This window comes from Ornithodoros turicata, chromosome 2, assembly GCF_037126465.1.
Source record: "Ornithodoros turicata isolate Travis chromosome 2, ASM3712646v1, whole genome shotgun sequence".
Classification (NCBI taxonomy): domain Eukaryota; kingdom Metazoa; phylum Arthropoda; class Arachnida; order Ixodida; family Argasidae; genus Ornithodoros; species Ornithodoros turicata.
Window position 1 is genome coordinate 19,866,284 of NC_088202.1, and position 25,067 is coordinate 19,891,350.

A 25,067-nucleotide genomic window follows, 5' to 3' on the forward strand; every position below is an offset into this window, starting at 1 on the left:
AAGCCGGGAGAACTTTTCGTGTCACCTCGGATCTCGAGAGGGATTTGTGAAAAGCGCTTTTGGAATATAACATTTCTTTTGCGTACAATATATCGGGATACGACTTCGTCTTGCCCGTAGATGTGAAAGCAGTGGAATTGGACCCTCGGCTCGCACAGACGCTCGACGCCTCGCTAGCATCGCGCGAAGCAGCTCGTGCGGTGAAACCTCCCAAATTGAGCGAACGTGAAGCCACCTCTATCTTATTGCAGCACGCCACACCTGTCGCTTTCGGCGACGTCATTTTGAATTCGGAAACCACGTCCCTACATAACACACTCAACAAGTATTTCCAGACGAACAAGCTGGACGCCTCGTTAGAATTCGCGGATAACGTCTGCTCTCTGAAAACTCCGAAAGGGTTGCACGTACCGGAACCTTTTGTCAAGCTGCTACAGCTCACACCCATCGAGGGACACGCAGAAACTCTACGCGTCTCTGTTCCCGTAGCGCGCCAATTTTCTTTCACGATCGTAACAAAAATCCCTCGAACTTTGCAAGTACATCTGCCTCCCTGCTATTATGCTACACCCCATGCACTCCTGGATGCTATTAACCAGCGCGTAGGCGAACACGCGCGCTTCAGCTTCGACGCAACCGAGCAGAAATGTAAAATTCGACTTTCCGAGGGCACCACCTCCTTAAGACTTTCCGAGTACCTAGCCGTACTTTTGGGCTTCGAATCGCGCACCGTGTTCACCGGGGAGGATGCCACGAGCTCCGTCGAGGTACTCCTGGAACCCCCGTTTCCCAACGTAATCGTCTACACGGATATCGTGGAACCCACGTACATGGGGAGCGGGAAAAAAACGTTATTAAAAATACTGCCTTTTTATTACGAGAAAGACAAGCTCGTCGTCACCTACAGGTTAGCTAACATCCAGTATTTTAACCTGTCTCAATTCGAAATTCACTTGAGTGACGGATGTTCTCGCGGACGAAATGGGAAGACATTTGGCGTTGCGGTCCAAAGGTAGAACCAATTTAACATTGCATTTCAAACCCTGCTGGAAAAAGTAGACCCGATCTCATTAAGCGCCCGCATCAAGTTCAATGAGTTTCAATGTGAACTTATGCATCCAATTCATTTAATGTGAATATAGCAGATATTTTTCATTGAAGTAATGAGAAGTGTTGCGGGAAAGCTGACTTTATGTTTGAGCGCTTGAACAGATGTTGTGGTGAAGGAGTCTTCCAGGGAACTGGGAGCTAATTTGTCCAATGAGAACTGAGACACTCAATTCATTTAATGTGAATAACACAGGTATTTCTCATTGAAGTAATGAGAAGTGTTGCGGGAAACCTGACTTTATGTTCGAGCGCTCGAACAGATGTTGTGGTGAAGGAGTCTTCTAGGGAACCAGGATCTAATTTGTTTCATGAGAACCAATGATTTCAATGAGAACTGGGACGCCCAATTCGTTTAATGTGAATAACGCAGGTATTTCTCATTGAAGTAATGAGAAGTGTTGAGGGAAAGATAGCTTCATGTTTTAGCGCTCTAACAGGTGTTGTGATGAAGAAGATTAATAGGAAATCAAGAACGAAATCAAGTAATTAGCTCACTGGGTGCCAATGAGAAACAATGATTTCCACCGACATGTTGTGCAATGAAGATTCCCTTCACAGAACAAGAACGAATTGGGCAATTGGGTTAGCATCGAACCATCATGATCACTGTGTCAATTGAATTAATGTGAGCAAACATGTTGTGCAGATAGGACTGCTCCATGCATAGATGAAAGGATGAAGATCATGAAAGACACATTCGAGGGATAGAACAAGTTGGTGTACACTGAATACAGAAGTCAATCATTCTAATTTAAAATATCTTCTATTCGAAACGTGTTTGAATTCCTACACACTTCAATTGGCACAAACTACGCAACTGACGAGTTTTAAATTGCTTACATTTAAATCCATATATTTTTTTGCACTGCACGAGAGTGAAAGAGAATATTCTTTTCCCTAGGAGCATGCATATAGAAATACGCAGGAGTGTCTCATGTGAAGTATGCTCTCTACCCATGCATAGTTTTGCACATTGTGTTTGCAAGTGGTGAACAAACTTGTGTAAACACTATATAGCAAAATATATACAAATAATGTACGCTTGTATGTGACAGCTGTAAGTATATACTTCAAACAAGAAAATCTCAAAAACACGGTACATGACATCGTGTAAGAAAGATTCATGGTTATAGCTTAAGTTATCTCAGAAAAAAAGGAACTGCTAGAAAAGACATCAACGGTTATCTCAAGATTGTCGCACTACTAATACAATTAAAAACTTGAATGATACATGCGATGAAAGAAATTTGACAAAGAAAGGAAAAACAGTTTTTCACAGCGGTAGTCATCACTCATATTCAATCTTGTCTGACAACTTGGTCATCATAAACTGCTCATTCAGTGCCATGCGCATACGTCTACATGCCAACACTACAGGTGAAGGTATTCTTACTCACTGCGAAACATAGCACATATTTACGTGTGTTCCGAACACTGTTGTATTCCAAAAGTGTCAGTGAACTTACCGTTTGCTGACCCTCTTGGCGAAAGCTAATGCGAATAATCTCGGCATATGACCCGCCGTCCAGACAAATTATCTTATTGTTTATCCTCTGACATTTAATATGATATGTAGCGGCGTTGTACACGACCCCTTTGGCGATCATTCGCTCGTAAGTGGTGGATGACGAAGGCGATACTGCCCTTGCATTTTTTTAATATGTTAACGGTCTCGAGCCCTACACCTTTCCCAAGTGCCCGTGCAGACGAAAAACTTTCAAATCATGTTGCAGCAAATGGTTCTGAAACAGTTGCGCAGCATAATTAAAGCGGCCACTGAAATAGGGCACCGATAGGTCCAAACAAACAATGTGAGTCAAACAATGAAAACTGAAGGACACTGACACACACTTTTTTGTTTCAAACACATATTAAAGCCTTGGCCCTAGGAGGCATATGGGTGCTGAAAGTAGTTGAAAATAATTGGTGGGTATTTTTAATGAATTATCATTCAGATGTGAGCTTCCTTACGCAGCTTGACGCCACACATCTTCACACTATTTGACATACTCAGCTTATCACTTTTCGTTTTCCCTTTTTTTACGTATTGTCTGGGGTGGGTAGCATTGAATCCTAAGTTGTGAAGATCCTAAGATTTGCCTTCAAGGAGATAAAAAATTGAAAATTTGCCTCATTTGTAAAATATGGTACGTTTTGGGAACCTCACAACTCGTCCCCCAGTTGTGATACCCGAAAGTAATCTACATCATTGTGTTCGTCTCGAAATGCCCTTTCTTCGCATAGCGAGTACGTCGTATTGTGAATTGGGGCAACGCCCCCAATAGGCTTTTTGTGAGGGATATCTACGGAAAATGCGTAAATTCGACACCGCGCATCCCATATATTCCTGCTCGTAACGTCGTTCATTTTGCTCGCAAGCGTTCGTCATGACTATTCTTAGTTGCCGCACCCCAGACTAAATGGCAATAGTTTAGGTGAGACATGAACAGTGAACGGTATAGTAGTAGCTTATTCGAAAAGGAAACACGAGTCTATGCCTAGCGGTCATGCCTAATATTTTGCACAGTTTATTCTGAACGTATTCAATGCGAACGTAGCGTGTCTCTCGTGTTTGTCCTCGTTCCTGTTTGGATGCATCGAAGGATCACGTATCAACTTGCCCATCTAGTAACGAACGTATTCAATGTGTTCATCCCATAGCAACTGTTCGTTAAAGATGACACTCAAACATTTGATGCATTTTACAATATCAAAAGGACTATTAAGATATACTATCTCTTTATTTAGACTAACAGACCTGTTTTTTGTCGAAATATGATTGCTTCAGTTTTACTACTATTAATGCGCGAAGAGTTTAAATTAACCCATTTTTCCAAGTTGCAAAGCATCTCGTTAGCAGTAGTGGCTATTACATCAATATCAGAGCCACTGGAAAACACGCTTGCATTGTCCGCATACGAAATAAATTCACAATTGACATCAATGTTAATTATGTCATTTAGATATCGGGTATCAGATCCGGGTATCTCAACTGGGAGCCGAGTTGTGAGGTTCCCAAAACGTACCATATTTTACAAATGAGGCAAATTTGCGATTTTTTATCTCTTCAAAGGCAAACCTTAGGATCTCCACAACTTACAATGCAATGCTACCCACCCCAGACAATATGTAAAAAAAAGTGTTAAATAGTTATGAAGATACGTGGCGTCAAACTGCGTAGGAAACGCAATGGTCGAAATGTCCACATCAGAATGATAATTCATTAAAATAGAACCACCGATTATTTTCAGCTACTTTCAGCGCCAATATGCCTCCTAAGGACGAGGTTTTAATATATGCTTGAAAAAAAAAAAAAAATAATCACCACCGTGCATGATCCGGCGTGAAATCACCGTATAATAACTGAAGTATACAGGGTGTTCAAAATTAAGCTTTGCACTAGCTCTTTATAAATGGGCGAACTAAAGAAAACTGGCTGCTATTTTTCTGTTCCTTGAGTAAGAAACAGGTGCTACATGATTAGCAGCAGCTTCTTACACAAGTAGCCTAAAGTTATCATCCGGTTTCCTGTCATCGCTGTGTTTGCGTAGCGCTCGTGAAAGCTTAATTTTGAACACCCTATAGTTCAGTGTATTGTAGACGTTGCATTTATCGAGCAATGCATCATTACTCATGAAGCAGTCACAACTTACAAGTAATATTTACAGGTGTGTTGTACTGGTTGTACATGCGTGAGGGAGTAGAGTCTTGTGTATTTCTTCCCAGAATGTGTAGCACAGTAGAAATTTTAGGAGAACCACCTAATGGCAGCTAAGGGTGCATGCGTGGTATTATGCAGTCCAGCATGGCTACGAAGAGCATGTCGTGTCCTGTTCCTCGGGATGCTGGACATAGAAGTTTATTGTCATGAGCGCAAAATAATGTGCTTGCTGATATTGTCAAATGGCTACGCATGTCCGTTCAACAGTAGATTCCAAAAATATGGTATTGCATTTTAATGAGAAAGCTAGTCTCGAAAATGTGCTAGCGTCATAATACATGATGCAGATAAGGTTTTCTTTGCCAGACCTGAGTCATCTCCAGAGACCTCCCATATGAAATGGTCATAGGCTGGCAGACATAGCATTCTGAAATCTTTCTCATCCTTTAAGTAGCATTCAACTGAATTTTGTCATATTTTATTCATATGTCAATATTTTATCATGTCATTGATGTTATCTGTGGTACTGTCAAATGGGTGCACGTGTCTGTGCAGCAGTATATAGCGGAACTGTATATAGCAGTATATAGCGGAACTGAGCAGTATATAGCGGAACTGATACTGTTTCTAGCGTTTAAATGGGAAAGCTAATCTCGTAAATATGGTAACGCCGAAATAAATCATGCCGATGAGGTGCTCTTTGCCAGACCTGTGTCCATCCCCGCAGAGGCCGCTTACACGAAATAGTCATAAACGTACTTGGACGTGGACTTCAAAAACCACTTACTATAACTGGAAACACTCTAGTCCTTTAAGATAACAGTTAACTGAATAATGTTAGACGCGTAACTCATTTCAGCTGTCTAAGAAGTGGCGTTCCACACGTGTTTTGCAGCACCACCTGCACCATGTTATCGAAGATCGTGACCATCTGAAAATCGATTTCCTTCATGTCAACACATCATGCTGCGGTATAATCAGCAATAATCATCCGAACTCCAATTACAAGAACGGACTGAGGAATCGTTAAAGGGGCCGTAAACAGGTACAAAAGGTGCACATTTCTTTGTGTTATATTATTGAAACTTAGGCAGTGAAAACTCCTCGCAATTACTAACGCTCAAAAACAAAAGATGCTTGCATACGGATGAAATATTCACTGCACTCTTTCGCATTTTAGCTCTGCCCCGCGCTCTAACTTTACGTCATTTTGACGTAGCGCTTTCATCACCAATTACGATCGAGTGTTCCACGTATGATTTTATTTCAAATGCGGAATTAGACTATATGAACGTGAATCCTCTTCTATTCAAACTCTAAACAGTTACAGCCTCAAACTGAAAAAGAAATGCGTTTAATTTAGGTATCATACGCGCACTACGTTTTCTGGGCAGTAGCACGCAGTACACCACGAGCGCGAATGAATATCCGGGACTACAGTTCCGGAATCTTAGGTAGGTGCGCGATGGAACATCTTCGTCATCTTCGAATGGTTCCGACAAGTGGGCTGCCGTACTTTGGTTTGAGCCACGCGGCATCGCGTCACCAGCTCGTGTGGTACAGTGGATAGCGTGCTGGCCATGTCACGTCGTGACTGGGAGGAACCCGGGTTCGAATCGCGTCATGTGATAGCAGCCCAACTGTTGACGTTTGCGCCAGCCGGAGATGTTGAAGATGTCATGACGTTGAATTTCGGAACCACAGAGCGGAAATACGTCGTTTCACACAAACATACTGAGCGCTCCGACTCACAGCTGATAACGAAGTATGTTTATTGGCTGGTAATTTGAAACGCCATGTGCGCAGCTCGGCCCCCCGATTGGACGGCAAAACGCTAGTAGCCATGTGACGTATGCGTGGTGGAGAGAGGCTCGCTGGTTACTCATCTTTGAAAGCAGTTATATGGGTCAATGAGCTGGCACAAGCCGAACGAAATGTATATTTGGGTATTATGATCTGCGTTCTTTCATGGGGTATCGTTATTTCAGAAATGTTTGGTGGCCTGTTTACGGCACCTTTAACGAAGATGCTTCAACGAGTAAAAACGCACATCCGAGAAAAACGAGAACAAAAAGAGTCTCACCTGGTGGACAATGGGCGTACGCATACGAATTTGTAGCGCGGACATAGCGTGGAGAATCACAACTGTTCAAGCAGCGTCGTCCGCGTGCCTTGCCCACATATCGTGCGACATTGTCTCGTTCGATGGCCATCTCTTCCTGTGATAAGTTTGACACAAATGAGATATGAAATTAAAAAAAACTACAGACACCCAGTGCAAAATGTGACAACTTACATTTGCTAGACCGTGCATGATGTGAGACCGTGAGACGCCAGAAGCCAGAGTGACCGTTAACGAAGCGAAAGAAAAGACGCTTTGCACACGGAACCATGCACGTGTTGTCAGAAGGCAGGGCCCGTATAACAATTGAAAAACGATAAGCGTCAATATAGGCGTAAATGGATAATATGAGACGCCAGAAGCCAGAGTGACCGTTAACCAAGCGAAAGGAAAGACGCTTTCCACACGGAACCATGCACGTGTTCTCAGAAGGCAAGGCCCGTATAACAATTGAAAAACAATATGCGTCAATATAGGCGTAAAGAGCTAATACTACAACGCAGAGCTTCAGTTTATCCGTCAAGACGTAATCGTATGCGTCAGGATATAAGAGTAAATCATGTCCTCCGCCCCATTTACGCATAAAACTCCGCCCTTTACGCTTACAGCGAGCGCGTTTACGGGTACTAGGAATAAAACACAGCTTGACGGATACGGCGTCTGCGATTTTGTCGAACTTTACGCTTAGTAAGGGTAAGATTGGACGTAAGCGTAAATTTATCCGTTTCGTCTCTGAGAGTGTATGATCACGAATTACCTCAAGTTCATTAGCTTTTTAATTAGGGGACTTTTTGCAAAGGCGAAATAACAGAACGGGATCTATTCGGCTTCGAAAGTAATTTCATGTTGAAAAAAACACACAAACGCGCACGTGCGTTGAAATATCTCTCGCGGAATTTCGCTATGCAAATGAGCCGGAACATGAACTATGCACGTTTCTGGCGCACAAAGAGCGACATACAACCCAAGTGGGAGGGCCACGTAATTTGGAGCGATAACTCTGATTGATGTAGGAGGTAATGGCCAGATAGACCGCTCTTCTACCCGGATAAGGCGAAGGTCGCATCGTTTCTGCGTTTGCAAACTGCGTGTTTCTTGTTTCGGCTCATTTGCATAGCGACATTGAGCGATGAACATTTCAACACAGGTGCGCATTTAACACATATTTCTACATGGAATGTCTTTCAACGAGGAACATATTCCTTTCAGTTTCCTCGCTTTTATGCGAAATCCCATAATTAAAGAGTTAATTAATCATTATTAGGTAATTATTGATCTTGTAGTTACAGACTTTCTTCAGGAGAATGTTCACCTGTCCATATTACTCAACTGCAAAAACGGCGTCTATTTTGCTTTGCTAGTTTCTAACTACAATTTATGTGACGAATAACAGTAAACACCTGCAGAATGCTTCTCTGGCTTCACACAGCCACGTACCTGTGGCAGTCCCTACAACGCCCAAGAACACCGTGTGCAAATTCAAAATATGGCATGTTTATTAGTGCAGCTAGTCTTTTATATCCGCAGACATTAGAGGTTGTCCTTTAATGACTGCTGAATCTCTTTCACTGCTGCTTCAGCAGTCGATTCTCTTGGGGTGTTGATGGTGATAGGGTCCATGGCTGAGGCATAGTACTCTCCTTCATGGTAGCACCAACTACATCCACAGTACCCGTGAAACCCGACATTGTTTTGCATGGGGGGCAGAGATACGGAGTCGACACAGCAGCATAGTCCAATAAATCTGCTTTGAACAATGCTTCCTGACTTCCATGACTTTCATGACTTCATTGTCACATCACTGAAAATATCCTTTGCATCGTCTACAGAAACGAGGAAGGTGTTCATGTCCAGCGTTCCTTTACCACAATCTGCCTCACAGTTTGCGGCAACTCATGTGTCATGACGTGAATTGACCAAGCCGATTTTTGCTGATTTAACTTGCGCTACTTGTGCCGCATCGGTATTAAATGTATAAGAGAAGTTGTCAATTGATGACAGTTCCTAACCGGGCTGGGATAATGCTCCATACTTTGCTCCGTCCAAGATACCTTCAAATCTGTTTCTCTTAATTCTGTACAGTGACTGCCGGCAACCTCTTCTCTAGTGTTCGGTTACACTGCATTGTTGCGCTTCATGAGGTGCTCCCTGGAAAAGAAGCAGGAGTGAAAGAGGCTGCGCCTTCAGCTACTGCTAAATGTTAATTACATCTTTTAGATTTTCTCTTTCCCACTATCTGATGCACGACAGTATTACTAGCTAAACATTTCGCATCTGTGAAGACACAGTGCGACTGAGAATATTACACCCAAGCTGAAATATGTGCTGTGATAGAATACAATATGTAGTGCATTGATCCAGTAAATTATCCAAATCACACTGAGTCTAATTCATTGTTGCGGGAATTCTTTTATACTCATTGGAAAGCTCTACACATCTAATGTGACTATACCACAACAAACCTACTGGCGAATCGAAATGGAGAACCATTCCAATGAGAAATATCTTGCTGGGGCTCATTGGTTCAATGAGACATCACAGGGACGTTCAATGAGTTTGAAGCCACCACTTCTCATTACATCTCATTAACACTTTCTGTGACTTCTCATTATATCTCATTAACACTTGCTGTGATTTTTCATTACATCTCATTAGCACTTGCTGTGATTTCTCATTACATCTCATTAACACATACTGCGATTTCTCATTAAGACTCATTGATTATGGCACCATTTTCAATGTAATATTTGTCCCAAATCATCTATTGGGAATGATAATTTTTGCAGTCACTGAATGAGATTTGTGTACATGATATCCAATAGGTTCAATGAGATTTTCATCGGATTTTGAATGAGACGGTTTCCAGCAGGGAATATGTGCCGTAATTCCCCCAAAATAATTCCCGTGTACATGGGGCCCCTTTTCCAATGAGACGGCGGTGTGTTGAGCAACATACCCAAGTTTATCGTTTCCATCTGGCAACAAATAAAACCGATTCCCAAGAGAACGTTGAAGCGCTTGGCGCGGAATTTGGCCGATGGCGAAGGAATATCGCGCGCAGTAAAAAAGATGCCCATAGCGACGGGGAGAGACGTGCTGGATTCCATGGAGGGCTCTGGAAACCCAACAATGGAAATAAATGTCGCAAAAGACAACAAAAGGTGCCGACACACGACACACCTGCAGATATCTTTGGTTCGCCGTGAAGGTCACACATCCGCTGTGCGCTCCGACCCATCGTGACGTCAACGAAAGACAAAAAACACTCGCAGCTGTCGCCGCTCTGTCTGACGAGTGACGTGACCCCCTTCCATTCAATATGGCGTGGAAGATATTTCGTACCAACTGTTTTATCCGGTCAATGGGGTAAATAATACAGTGATCAAATTTTCTATTCAAAATTTGCAAAGGTCACACTTGGATCTCTACGGCAGCTTCGTGTCTTTCACCGCGCGCATTGTTCGTGAGGACGGGGAAGAAATGGACGAGAAAGATGTCGTTTTCCCAATAAACCACCTGTTGAGTGGCATGTTTAAGACAGTCACCGTTTATGTGAACAACAAGCTCATCAGTTCCAATGAGTTGTACGCCTACAGGAGTATTTTGGACGTCGTGCTTCATTCCACGCCCGTGGCTGAAGAGACCGCGCACGCTGCTGAACTCTTTGTCGAGGACGACAAACATTTAAAAAACGATTGCAACGTCTCGTCTCGAGGTCCGAAACAATGTTACGAAGCGACGAAGGGTGGAAAATACTTTAACCTGGTCGGACAGATCAATACCGACCTGTTCCAACAGCCGCACCTGATGGTACCTGCCGTCGAAATTCGTGTTGTTGAAAAAACAACGACGCGAATTTAAACTCATATCGGCCTCCAACGACAAGAAAACGTACAATTACGAGGTGGACATTAAAGATGACGTTACACCTGAAAAAGGTGACACTGGCACCTTCCCTGTTTTTGGAATACGAGCGGCAGCTTCAGACCACGCCGGCCATCTACGTGTTACGCGGATTGGGAACGCTAACGTCTTGCTTGGGCGCTCACTTTGAAAGCGTTTACCCCGCAAGGGTGCCTTCCAAATTATGCGTCGCCCTGCTCGCCACGTCCGACTTTCTCGGCGACATCCAATCGAACCCCTACAAATTCCGTCATTACGATCTGTCGCATTCGATGCTCTCCGTGGACGGCCAGTAAGTGTGAGCCGAGTACGAATTTAAGAACGACCTCGTCAAAATTCCCTACTTTAACTTCTTGAAAGAACTGGAGAATTGGGTGAAAACATTTCAAGCACAACTACGACCGATTTAAAACGAACGGGTTCCTTCTCTACTTCAACTTGGACGTGGACAAGTGTTCTTCTCCTTCGCATTTGAACGAGTGGCGAAAAGGAAACGTTCGCCTGCAATTACGCTTCGCTAAAGCCCTTCCACACGCGGTCACCGTCCTCTTGATTTCCGAGTGTCCCAAGCTCATGTGCATCGACAAGAACCATACGGTCACCTTCCCATAGAAAAGATGTACGAGAGCGACACCTTGGAACTCGTGTCCCTGAACCACCTCGCTTCCTCCATGCTCATTTGCGCTTCCGACGAAATCTACGTTTTGCGCAAGCCCGGCTATTTAATCATCAATACGGCAGAGCGAAGAAAGCGCGGCCAGCACTGGGTGCTCTACCTGAAATACTACGACGGGACTGCCATGTTTTTCGACAGCTACGGACTTCCCCCTATCGAAGCAAACCTTCGAAGGACTTTACTAGTGGACGAGTATAACAACAAGTGTATTCAATTGCCTTTTTCGCGTTACTGTGGGCTTTTTTGTATCTACGTAGCCACGCGCATGTCGAAACGCTACAGCTTGGAAAATTGTGTATCCATGTTTTCCTGTAACCTCGAAGAGAATGACGAAACAATAAAACGTCTCCTCGTGAGCGAACTCGCTTCGTAAAATAGTCTATTTTTTCACGACATACACAAGATGCTTGCGAGACGATCTTCAAACGTGCTCACCCGACTCCCGTCGCCGGTCACCGTGACGTCGAGGGATGTGTGGAGAAGCCAGTAGCGGCAGACGATGGGTCGGTTGAAACCCGCGTTGATGTGACACGGGTCGACTGTCTCTCCTCGTCTATACTTTTCCAACAGCTCAAGCTTGTAATCTAGGAAATGCTTCATTTTCTTTGCAATCTTCCCACTGGCGATGTACAGACGTAAGGGTATCGTCTTGGGAATCGAGCGAAAGTCACCCTCGCAGCCATCGCCGTGAATATAATCGCGTAAACGCAGCAAGTCCCGATACATTCGTGTTTGCACAAAGGTTGCAAACCTCTGCTCGGGCGTCATGACTAAGACGGAATGAGAGTACACACAACCTTTTTATATTTATTGTGAGAGGTTATACATGAGTTAGACTGCAGCTTTGGTTTCGTAGCCGGGAAGACAGCCCAAGTACGGACGAAGGCTCGAGTCTAGACAATGGCTGGCTTTCTCGACCAGAGTCCACCACAACGACAGGTGGTCAGCTGATCGCCGATTCGCAAAAAGAAGGTCTTCGGAGGAGGCTTCAACGTTGGGACCAGGGGTGGATCTCCCCTCAGTAGCCATTCGTAATCTGCACGAAAGGAGCGTGAGAAACACGTGTTTTTATCTTAAACACACACACACATGTGCAATCTTCTTCAGTCACAGAGTGACACTGATAGCCCATCTTCTCCATCTTCGTTCAATACTCCAAGTCCTTGCAACGTACGTCGAACGGTACCGCCCGACAGCCGAGAAATGGGCATATCAATCACTCCGTCCAATGCTTTTGCTCTGAAAAAATGTGAGCGGATATAGGGGATCACTCTGGTTTACACTTCGCAAAATAAACTTCGAGAATAAACTCCTCGAATTAAATCACGAAAAAATCCACAACAACAACAACTTTATTTTCGACCTTGGAGAGTGGAGAGTTTCATCGCCACAGGCGATACACAGGCCAGACTAGCTAATTCCTCCTCTTTGTCCTCCATGGGGTCACATATATGTTACGCTACAAGGAAGCTAGCTGGTACCACAGTACCAAACAGGTGAATTAATATGAACACAATCACATAGCAGAGTGAATAACAACCACCATTATTGACTTAGTTTGCTTGGTCGATGACAACTGAAGGTGGCATATTTCTTTCCTCAGATTTTTTTTATTGGTTTGTTCCAGCTAAAAACAGAAGCCGTACACTGAGCAGCAGGGCATAATAAAACCCTCCAGAAGCATCACTTTGCCTCTTTGACTTTGGCAAGCGTGGCTTTGCCTCCACAAGCATAACTTTGACATAATTGCTTTGTGCCGTGATAAAGGGTACTATGACTGTGTTCGTAGTACCATTTAAAACGTTGGCACCTATAGGGCTAGATTGTATTGTGTGCAGATATTCTGATGCCTGCAGAGCTGTCAGCTGTTCTTCCGGGTAAAAGAAAGCTTGAAGACTGCATACGTTGTGGCTCACTGCCAAATAGGGTTAGAGAAGAAATTACTGGACATAAAGCACAGTGAGGCATGCTCCACCCAGGCCACAAGGAGGTACAATTAATTTGAGCCACCTTCTGTTAATGCAGCAAAAACACCTATTTCCACTGAAAGGAAGACTGTGGGCTTCTTTTCTGTTGTGGTTGAAGAGCACATGAGATCATAATAAATTGTTTCCAAAAGCTGTTGTGTCGCATTCTGACATGATCTGAGCCAATATGGTCAGCTGATGCTATAAGATCTACAGAAAACACATGCCAGCAGATTCTGAACATGCTGTAGGAGAGGGTATGCCCTTGAAATGATGAGATTTGTTCACTTTCCAGATGACTTCAGGTATGTGAAAACAATCATAAATGTTGACAAAGCTGTTATGAAGCAGCGACTGCAATTAATCTGTAGAAATGGGCAGAACGGTTGAATGCAGAATTTGTTCAAAGTGTGCTATAGCGTCATACAGATGGGATATGAATGAGCTGACGAAACATTTTTCTTGCGTAAGAGCAAATACACCTGTAGGTTCTCAAAATCTTTTTTTTTTTGCTTCCTAGATTGCCTCAACTGACGAACAAGCTGCAGCACATTATGGTGACAATTTTTTAAAATTTTTTAAAGAAAAATAAACCTCTAGATTTTCAATATGTTGCAGTAGAGAACTAGTTATACAAACAAGGGAAGATTTCTTTTAGACGACCTATATGTGAATATACTATCTGAAAAAAAGAAGTAATTTTTTGCAAGTGCTTGATATTCTCAAACACATGGTTAAACAATGAGTATAGATCAGCTTGATATTTTTATGCGAAGCTAATCACAAGCAATCAGTTACAAGCATAAATAATCTGGGGCTCCTTCAAGAATGCTAATTTGTCAGAAATTTATTGTAAACTTGACCCCAAATGTGCTCCGTTCTTGAGTTCTCACCACGTCACCAGATTTATACTCGTTCTACATGCCCTTTGGGATGGCAGACTCGTGCTTCCCCTCTAACACCATGCAAGGAAAGCGCACAAATGATGTACATGTAGATGTCAGAAGGAAGCTCGTAATGGACAACTTCATATTTCAGCACAGTTTAATGCGACCCCATTGTTCAAGAAAACAAAATGATGAGTTACATTCGATATATGCATCGTCTAAAAAATACGCACAATTTTTTCCAGTGATATTTAAGAGAGGCAAGCTACATCTCTGGCTGGTTTTGGCTGGAATAACCCAGATTGACATTTACACAAGCTGATGTATGTAAGCATTGAAAATATAAAGGAAAAAACGCAATTTAAAATGCCTCACTCAATTCACTACTTTTCATAGCTTACACCTCGACAGGTGTCTTTTTATCCTAAAATGGTTTCATTGCCAAAATCCACGAGAATGATCGTCATCACATTAACAAGTTTCAACTGTATACCAAGTAATAACAAACATGTGCTTACTTTTTCTGCAATCAAGATGTGAATTACATCGTTGAGTTACAGGCTTCAGTGAAAAATCACTGCTTGTGATGTCACTGCTGAGTGAGTACGGCACTGCTAGTGACGCAACATGTGATTCCAGTGTCTTTCACCCCACCCCACGTTATTTCGTGAGCAATTAGCATCAGAATCAATTAGCTTGCATGATGCACTTATGAAGGGTAATTTCATGTGTGACGATAAACATACTGCAGTGCTAATTTACAATGTAGTTTGTGGCTGTGGAGCACACTCATATTCAGTATGCCATGTGAACTAGAGGAGCATTTTCTGCCATAAACATTAGATGAGCGAAGATCACAAAAAATGTAAGCACTGTTTACGTGCATTTGACAGCCTGCATTTTTATTACTGAGAGGCCCTCTTTGTAGCTAGAGGGAAAGGGCGCTGGCAATGTGGCACATGTTCATAAGATGTAGAACCAGAGACACAGAAAAAGATTGACAGCGTATCATGAATCTCAATCATGTCATTGTGTCCGTGTTACTGTCTCCTGATCTGCATTTGTTAATCTTTTTGTGTAGTTGCTGGATTTTAGCCCAACAGCAGGGGTCAGCAATTAGAGCACATCCAGAACATACAAGGCATACATTTCGTCATTCTCCGCATTCCTCATTCAAGTAACGTTGAAGAAGTAACCATGCGAAGAAACAATACAACAGTGAAGCTGGCTTCAGTACACTACAACATGTCACAAGTAACAATATACAGTATGCCTCAGTGTTTCCCAAACCGTGTGTCAGGACCCCCATTGAGGCCATGATAGCAATAACGGGGCCCAAGAGAAAGCAGATGAAGTCAGCGCAATATGCCACAAAACCAAGGAAACTATCTCTCTACGACTGCATTATATTGAAGTTGTTTTACAAAAATGCAAGTTCAGTTCAGCGCACAATCAGTCGGGAAACAAGCTAACTCGCAGCAATGCTTTGAATCAAGTGTGTCGCAGTATTCCTCACTGTATCATGACGAGACCGTGGACCTACATCAGACACTACTTGCAAACACTAGTATAACATTCATATTTATTTATTTATTGATTTCGAGAACCCCAAGGGTCCGGAGGACATTACATGGGGGGTGGGAACTGGAGCGTAAGATACATTTACAGCAACTTGATAGAAACAAACAAGCAAGCAGAAAAGAACAACACAATTAGCAGTAAGTAAACACGAAAATAAAGAAACGACGACAGTACAAACTTATATGAAAACAAGTATATTAAAGCGTGAAACAGGGAGTTTGTTCACATAAGTACAGATAATTAACAAATATGATAAGGGGGAGGTGAAAAATTTCATAGCAACTGACATACAAGCGTGGTGGTCTTGTGAGTGGAGTGAACGGGAGACGGTGTTACAAAATACTGTATGTTCGATAATAGTTGTGAGAGGTGATGGGAGGTTGTTCCATTCGATGGCAGTTGAAGAAAAGAATGACCTGGATAATGCATTGGTATTACAATGAAAGCGTGTGACCTTATTAGTGTGGTCGATGAGAGGAAAAATGACACTCGGGCAGGTGATGGGCGATTGGTGCGGTGGCAAGATGAAAAAGAACCAATGGAAGAGGGCTAACTTGGCAAGACGGCGACGATGTTCGAGTGAGTCGAGATTAAGATTTGATTTTAATGCGGTTACAGAGGTATCGAATTAGTAGTCGTTGGAAATGAAACGGGCAGCCCGATTCTGGATGGCTTCTATACGCTCCGCAAGTCCGCGAGTTTAGTGCGCATGACGTCACGGTGACGTTTCTAGGACGCTCCCGATTGGCCGAAGGAACCATGTGCGCGCTTCAAGAAGGTAAACAAAGGCACATTCGATGCACGGAGTGCCCCTGGGAGGGCCAAAACAGCTCTGGTTTCTGTATTAGAGATCCCACTTTTTTTGGGAATGATATTGGTTGATCGACGAAAGACAAACGAAAGGTTAACGCAATATATTTGCTGAAGTTTCGACTACTCGGCTGTCGTTTACGTTCGCTCGTGCTAGCATCCTGCAAACATTTTCCCCATTTTGTTCAAATTACGGTCTCGCGAAGTTGACAGCTATCTACGGCGAACAGCGAGTGTCCTCGTAGACATGGTAAATTTAGTCACATGGCAGCTACAATGGTTTAAACTACCGTGAACGACAGGACGACGACAACCGTGCCTCTGCACGCGTACGAACTTTCGTCTTCCACTGTGAAGCAACTGGAGCCTGGTGCAGTTGCACCCGAACAGACAATGATCATGCTCGTTCCTGGTAAGGTGTGAGACTCCACTGTTATTAGACGTTAGAACTACCATGAGACCACTCAAAACAGTACATTAAACTGTGACCTGCCGCGGCGCTCTTCGTCACTGCCACGAAAGCAGAGCCTTGGGAGTGCACCGTGTTTGAACACTTTCTGTAGTCAACGTAAATCACTGCACAACACACACACACACAAACACTCCCACGGTCGTAGAATGCCGTTTGAACCCACCAGCGGCAGCAACAGTTAATCGCGTTCTCCCACCGTCAGCGAATCCGTGTGCGCTTTGGAAATAAATAAGTGACACTACATCCAAATGCGACGAAGTACAGTCATAAATGCAGCAGGTGTTTAACACCGTATCACTTAGCAAAGTGGAAAACACACAAAACGTATGGCGGGTTCCCTGCTGTTTACCTTTCTCTGGTTCGCACGTGGAGGCGACTGGGGCCTTGGCGAATGGGAGCGCGGCACGCCGCCGCGCACGTCATTTTACACCCTCGCCCTCTTCTGATGCGCAGAAACGTACTTGCGGAGCGTATGGCGTCGCAGAGATACTTTTGGGGAGGGTCCCAAATAGGTGATGCATATTCCACCTCGCTTCGTACAAGAGCCGTGAAGGTTAGGAGCTTAAGATGGAGGCCGCCAACATGACCCAGGCGAAAAAATGAACTGGGAAGTCAACTGGTACCAGTTTGTTCCCAGTTGCCTCCAACTGGTCATGAACTGGAACCAAGTGGGACCAAACTGGCGGCAACTGGAAACTAAAGTGGTACCAGTTCAAGCTGGGCTGGTGGCAACTGGAAAGTGAAGTGGTACCAGTTCAAGCTGGGCTGGTGGCAACTGGACATGAACTGGTACCAGTTCAAACTGGGCTGGTGGCAAGTGGACATGAGCTGGTACCAGTTCAAGCTGGGCAGGTGGCAACTGGAAAGTGAAGTGGTACCAGTTCAAACTGGGCTGGTGGCAACTGGACATGAACTGGTACCAGTTCAAACTGGGCTGGAGGCAACTGGACATGACCTGGTACCAGTTGAAGGTGGGGGTGGCAACTGGAAAGTGAAGTGGTGCCAGTTCAAGCTGGGCTGGTGGCAACTGGACATGAACTGGTACCAGTTCAAACTGGGCTGGAGGTAACTGGACATGACCTGGTACCAGTTCAAGGTGGGCAGGTGGCAACTGGAAAGTGAAGTGGTGCCAGTTCAAGCTCGACCAGCTGACATGTTTGGGAGAAGTTTCGGTTTGGGTTCCGGGATAGGTTTGTAATAACATATATGAAGATTACGAACGAAAGGTTTGGGGGACGATCGGAAAGCAACTTTATAGTAACAAAATCACATTTCTATTTTTTTGAAGGTGCGCTAATGTTAACAAAAGCTAATCTGGAATTATTATGCTTGCATATTTTGCGCGTTCCTGCTCCCCTGATGAATGACGCGTTCGAACAAGGTGTAACGGTCGCTTGCTGCTTCCAGATGCAACGTTCGCGCTTGTCTGCCGTGTTTTGACTTTTCCCGTTCATCTCAGCATGCCCCAAGTGACATTTTTGCTCTTAATGTTATTAGTGTGACATGCGACAATATAAATTACAGTGAGCGTCATCGGCTTCAGTACTACCCGACAGGTGTCATGCGATTGCGGCTCTGTTGCAGCTGCGAAGACTGCTTCATCGTGAGTACTATGCTCAAGTGTTTTTTGCTTCCTGCGCACAAAGCAGAAATATAAATAATGGTACCGTCCTGCTGCGCGTAAAGTTTGTCTCCCCAGTGTGTTGCACGAGAACATATGGACGCGTTTGATTGATTGATTTTAAAAGAAAAAAATGGAGATGGTAGTCTCGAGCCACTCGGGACTGGCTGGACGCGTTTCTTTCACGACCAACGCCCAGTTTATGCAAATGCGATGTTAACGTTAACAAAGCAACTTTTTGCACACCACACGCTGTGAAAAGTGTCTCTTGGTTTCTCGTTCTTTTATTCATCATGTGCCGTTAGTCTGCGCGTTCCCGCTTTTAATGCATGTCATTCTCGTGTTTCAGATCCTTCACACAGAAAACACGGGTTGCTCTAGAATCCGCATAGCTCACCAGAGTACTCGTGGCGTGGATCGGAAAAGCTGTGAGTCTGTTGTGGAGTAGTTGTGCCTTTCAATTCATGTTTTGGTGATAATATTGTGCTTCACAGGACGACTGCGAAGCAATATGTCGAACTCCACAAGCGCCTCCTGTAACGGAGGATACACAGGAAAGGTGAGTGTCTGCGACATATGTGTGTATAGTGAACTAAATGAATTAATGATAGTCTTCTGCAGCTCTATACGTAGAAAACCAACTGATGACATGACTTCCACGGCTGCCGGGAATGCTTCCTGTTTTCCTCAACCGTTTCTGTAAAGTCAGTGAGAAACTGCATCGTGAAATACAAAATATCTGTTTCAGAAGTGCATAATAAAATAATTCATGTTTATTTCAGTATCATGCATCTGTGGGTTTCATCATGGAGATCCAAATGAGCTCCCGAGTGGCTCAGTTCCGCTTGGAGGAGAAACGTTGCTACTTCGGCTGCGACCAGTTGCAAGCTGGTATTTTGAACTGGGACCAGTTCAAGCTGGGACCAGCTGTCAACTGGTTTTGAACTGGTCCTAGTTCAAACTGGGACCAGCTCAAGCTGTGTTATTGAACTGGGACCAGTTCAAGCTGGGACCAGCTCAAACTGTGTTATTGAACTGGGACCAGTTCAAGCTGGGACCAGCTGCAAACTGGTTTTGAACTGGTCCCAGTTCAAACTGGGACCAGCTCAAACTGTGTTATTGAACTGGTCCCAGTTCAATAACACAGTTTGAACTGGTCCCAGTTCAATAACACAGTTTGAACTGGTCCCAGTTGGAAAATTTTTCATCTGGGGAGGGTGCGTCTAACAAAGCCTAGGGAGCGAGAAGCGTTAGTTATTATGTGCTTGATGTGCTCGTTCCAAGTTAGGTTGGAGGAAAGGTGGATTCCAAGATATCTGTAAGAATCTGCTCGGGTTAATGTGATATCACTTAGAATGTAGGGGAAGGGAGGAAGACAGGAGACCCGTCTTCGAGAAAACGACAAAATGCGACACTTTGCAATGTTCAGAGGCATTTGCCACTCATTGCACCAATGCCGGATTAATTAAAGGTCGCTTGGTAAGGTTAGTTGGTCAGAAGGAGAGAGGATTTGCCTGTACACTACACAGTCATCAGGAAAGAGACGAATCGTGGAAGATATGCCTGAAGGAAGGTCATTTATATACAGAGTGTTTCAAAAAACGTGTCATTCGGACTTTGTAAAAAAACGGGGCGACGGAAAAATACGGGGTAAAGGGCACTTGTGTGGCAACTGAATTTGCCATCTTGCAAAAATATTTTAATTTGATTTTAATTAACATCAATTGAATTTCTTTAATTGAACTCCAAAATTTCGCAAGTCAACCTAACGTTTTTTTTTTACAGAATTAGAGAACCTGTAGCGAACTTAGTCAGATCCACCAAGAAATCCGCTCGATATTGCAAAGGGTACTGCCCAAAAAATGTCCCGAAGTTGAGGCTTCAGAGTTTCGGGTATTGAACAGCGCACCAAATCAGTCGAAAAAATGCGCGGAGGGCAGGACATGCTCCTGCCCCCATGGAGCTAGAACAGTTTATCGCCGGACCGGCGTGCAGCACAAGACGCGCAGATAACAAGGCAGGTGACATTCCACCATACGTTGATAAGCGGCAAACAAAAATGATTCCGCCTCTTTTTTCCCGCCCTGTGTTTTTTCGACCTTCTATCTTTCATGTGGGCAGGAGCCGCCCTCCTCTTTGCACGAATCTTTGAGTCTGATTTGGTGCGCCGTTGAATACCCGAAACTTGGAAGCCTCAATTTCGGGACTTTTTTTGGGCAGTTCCATTTGCAATATCGAGCGGATTTCTTAGTGGATCTGACTAAGTTCGCTACGGGCTCTCTAATTCTGTAAAAAAAAACGTTAGGTTGACTTGGGAAATTTTGGAGTTCAATTAAAGAAATTCAATTTATTTCAATTAAAATCAAATGAAAATATTTTTTCATGGTGGCAAATTCAGTTGCCACACAAATGCCGTTTACCTCGTATTTTTCCGTCGCCCCGTTTTTTTATAAAGTCCGAATGAAACGTTTCTTGAAACACCCTGTAGATAAGGAAAAGGAGAGGGCCGAGGACTGAACCCTGAGGGACACCAGAAAGCACAGGTACATCTGGGGATAGGTGGTTGTTGCAAGTAACAAATAACGTACGATTAGTCAGAAATTGAGCTATCCGACGGACGACATACGGATCGAGGTTAAGCAGATAGAGTTTGTATAGAAGCTTAGAGTGCGGCACCATATCGAAGGCCTTGCGAAAGTCTAAGAAAGCGGCGTCAGCCTGATGGTTATTGTCCGCGTGGAGAAAGATGTCGTGAACAAAACTGGCTACTTGAGTTTCACACGAAAAGAGCTTTCGAAACCCGTGCTGCAAGGGATAGAAGAAGCATTTTTCTTCAAGGTACTTAACTACGTTGGAGTATGCGTTCGAGAATTTTATATACTATAGAAGTGAGTGAAATGTGGCGGTAGTTATTAACGATGTGGCAGCTGCCTGATTTGTGAATAGGGACAATCTTCACCGTCTTCCAGTCCTGCGGTAAAGCAGAATCTTGGAGTGACTGAGTAAATATGCAACATAGAATCTTGCTGGAAATAGATCTCGTGTTGTATAGAACTTTCGGGTTAATAGAGTCCGGACCAGCACCCGACGACAGCTTAAGTGGCCCAATGATTTACAAATGCCATGAGTGCTGATATGAATTGGGACCATAGGTGAGGAGGCGATTACTGATAATGGAGTTTGGGTGTACCCGTTATGGGTGTTGAAAACGGACGAAAACAAGGAAGCGAAAGCGTTTGCGCAGTCGTTGTCGGCGGGTGTCAGTTAGACTGATAAGGTGGGATTTTGGTGGAGATAAAATTTTCCATAATTGTTTTGGTTTATTCGTCAAGAGAGACGGGAGGTCGATGGTAAATAACTTATGTTTCACTTCCTTGATCGAGCGCCTGTATTCCCGTTCACAGTAGACAACACGAAACCTCACTGGGACGTCCGAAAAAGATCCCCACATCCCACGTCCCGCGTGGGCAATCCCTTAGACGTCCCAGGAACAGCCGCGGAGGGCAACCACCATGAAGTCCATCATGAGTACTTCGGCGGTCGTAATGTGGACTTTCCTCCCGCTCTCCCACTTTCCTTCTTCTACTCTCTCGCAAACGCTCTCGCAAACTGCGAGGCCGAATTATGGCGTCCGTTAGCAACCAGATGGCGCTAATCATTTTAATTTCTCACTAGCTTTGTAATGCTCACAGTTGCTCAGTGCTCACAGCATTGTTTGAGTAACGCAAAGCTGCTAACGTAGACAATAGAGAATAACGTGCCGCGGATAATTGCATGTCATGGTTTTGAAGTTGGTAACAAGGAAACGGTCATACGGTACTGCGGCTGAGTGAAACTGAACGCTAAAAGTGGCGGGAGCAGGACGGTTGTCCGTTCCTTGTATTTATGGCTTCCATGATGGCGGCGTGCGTCCGTGCGTATTGCCGCAGTTTGATGTACAAGTGAGAGACATGGACGGCAGTGTAGGTATGTTTGCTCTTTTTTAGGTAACGATAGTTTGTCACGGATTCTGTTTTTCATAATGCAGTGAAGTTTTGCAGCGTACGGACATAATTTTCTGGCAGTTCAGAGAGAACACGTTTGACAACGTAGAGAGCGTTTAGTGTGTTTTTCCCCAGTTTTTCCCCAGTTATGAAGACGTTTGACAAGTTGAGAAGTTGTTTGAGAACTCGCTACCAAGTCCAGAACAACACTGTAAGTTAGAGTCACAGTGAGTTTTATTATCAAATACAAATAGTATGAAAACACTGGCCTGTGACAAACATGTATCTTGCACCGTAACACGTTGAATGTCATTACAGGGGATCAGTCAATGAAGGATTTGCCAAGTTACAGCAGCCTTCTATCCATCACAAGCTTTTGGCCTGAACGCAGACATGGTAAGCTGCAGTACTATTTCTCTAATTTCACGTAAACCAGGGTCAGTGCATTCATTGCGTGGGAATCAGCTTGTACACATGGATAGCGTAAGCTAGCTTCCAGTACGACAAAAAGGATGCTGTGCCAGGGGTGACTGACTATCTCTATCCTATGCACTTTAAGATTGCTCTCAGCAGAAGATTACTCACTTCCATCTTCTCAGTTCAGAGGAACAAGTCAGCGTCATTTGCAAGGTGCCCCGCTTTTTCATTTCTATCCCAAGCAGAGCACCCAGTGATGCAATTCTTAACATTTTCCTATCTATATAGGTAACCACAACAGTTCTTTCACAGCGACCTGTCCTGCAGCATCCCAATGAACAACTACTGTACGACCCGTATGGGAATTTTTTTCATGAGCAGATCAACAATGCCAAGGTAATTAAATTTGTGATAGGATTCCAAGTGTGTCCCTGCTTGCAGGGGCTATATTTGGCATGCCACTGACCTGTATTACCACGTGAGGCTTGCGAACTGGGCATGTTTACCTCCTGTACTGTTTCATTTCCTGTACCTGTACTATTTTCTGTGTATATATGCATACTATGTGGACAGTATAAGTACAGCTTGGGACAAAAGTTTACGGAACACGGCACCTGCGTATTTCTTCATCGGAGCGCTTCCCTGCTAGCTATCACGAAGCGGCCGAATAGGGAACAGGTGGCAAGCTATTCTATCCATCCCTCAGTATGTATGTCCACTCCTTTTTGCTGCTAGGTTGTCGCTTCATTGGAGAACTACGACACCCTGTTGTTCCGTGAACTTTTTGTCCCAAGCTGGACATACAGGTTTTCGCCCCGAGCGGTATCTAAGTATCTCTTTCTTTCTTTTTTTTAATTGTATTCTCAATAACAAAACATTTGTATACCGCCCTGGAACGAAAGAATGATCTAAATATTTAATGACTTCTCGGTTTTGTTTGTTGTCAGGTTACCTCACGAAGATCCGGGTGCCTCAAGCGTCGCTACCTTCTTGGGAGGGAAATGAAATAGACAACTATGTCGTGACTGTACCACGCATCGCGAACTCAGGAACGTCACAAATCAAGAGCAGCATTTGGAAGCAACAAAGAGGACATTTAAACTGTGTGTACTCAGATACATAGCTTTGTTTCGGTTACTTAGTTAGTAGTTACAAGCATATGCTGCCTTGCGCGTTAGAAAAATGTATTAAAATTGCCTTTGTAGTAAGCTGTGAATTTTTATAGGGACACGCTATATCAGACATCAGCTCTGGATTCATGGTGTAAAAATCTGATACTAACACGGCAAATTTTGAACTGTAATTTTGAAAATTTAATTTCTCATCATGAGAAAATTATTAAATTGCTTGTAATTTGTAACAAAAGTTATAGATAAAACTTAACATTTCAAGCGAAAATGTGCTCTGGATGTGCAAGCTATCGTTCCTATCTTTTTTTAGTGTGGATGCTGACAGGACTTGTGCGTACAAAAATTCTCTATGGATCTTCGGGGCAATCTCAGAAACGGCATTATATTAATTTGCTTGTATCTGTATGTTGATATATGCATAGTTTGCTACAAGTGCTCTTATTTGGGCACACCAGTGCCACACCTTACCTTTTTGGCTTCAACTTCTGAATTCAATTCGACTTGCCTTTTAATATAACCGGTGTCCCGTCTCTGAGGCTGACTGGGGAACAAATCACTCGCTGTGACAAGCCAAACTGTTCTCTTTACGCAGATATGGTGTCATGCTTACGGTATTGCACATGTCATTTTCGTCTGTGCAATGTTCCAAGTAAATGTGATTTGTAGGATTTTGGATTGCTATAGGAACTGTGCAGTGTGATATTTTGTTCATTTGAAGCTCAAATAT

At 43.8% G+C, this 25,067-nt stretch overlaps 1 protein-coding gene across 1 annotated transcript; it reads left to right on the forward strand.

The window, feature by feature from the left end:
- Window positions 1-22,955: 22,955 nt before the first annotated feature.
- LOC135383193 (uncharacterized) lies at window positions 22,956-24,856 on the forward strand. Its single transcript, XM_064612768.1, has 5 exons — window positions 22,956-23,004; window positions 23,112-23,189; window positions 23,353-23,423; window positions 23,499-23,606; window positions 24,158-24,856. The coding sequence occupies exons 2-5, from the start codon at window positions 23,123-23,125 to the stop codon at window positions 24,218-24,220; spliced, it is 309 nt and encodes a 102-aa protein (XP_064468838.1). The 5' UTR covers window positions 22,956-23,004; window positions 23,112-23,122; the 3' UTR covers window positions 24,221-24,856.
- The last annotated feature ends 211 nt before the right edge of the window (window positions 24,857-25,067 follow it).

Excerpts from the sequence above, each read along its gene's own strand:
- LOC135383193 (XM_064612768.1), top strand. The coding sequence starts at position 23,123 with ATGAAGGATTTGCCAAGTTACAGCAGCCTTCTATCCATCACAAGCTTT. Across the intron at positions 23,424-23,498 it reads AAGTCAGCGTCATTTGCAAG|GTAACCACAACAGTTCTTTC; the intron begins GTGCCCCGCTTT and ends CTATCTATATAG. Across the intron at positions 23,607-24,157 it reads AGCAGATCAACAATGCCAAG|GTTACCTCACGAAGATCCGG; the intron begins GTAATTAAATTT and ends GTTTGTTGTCAG.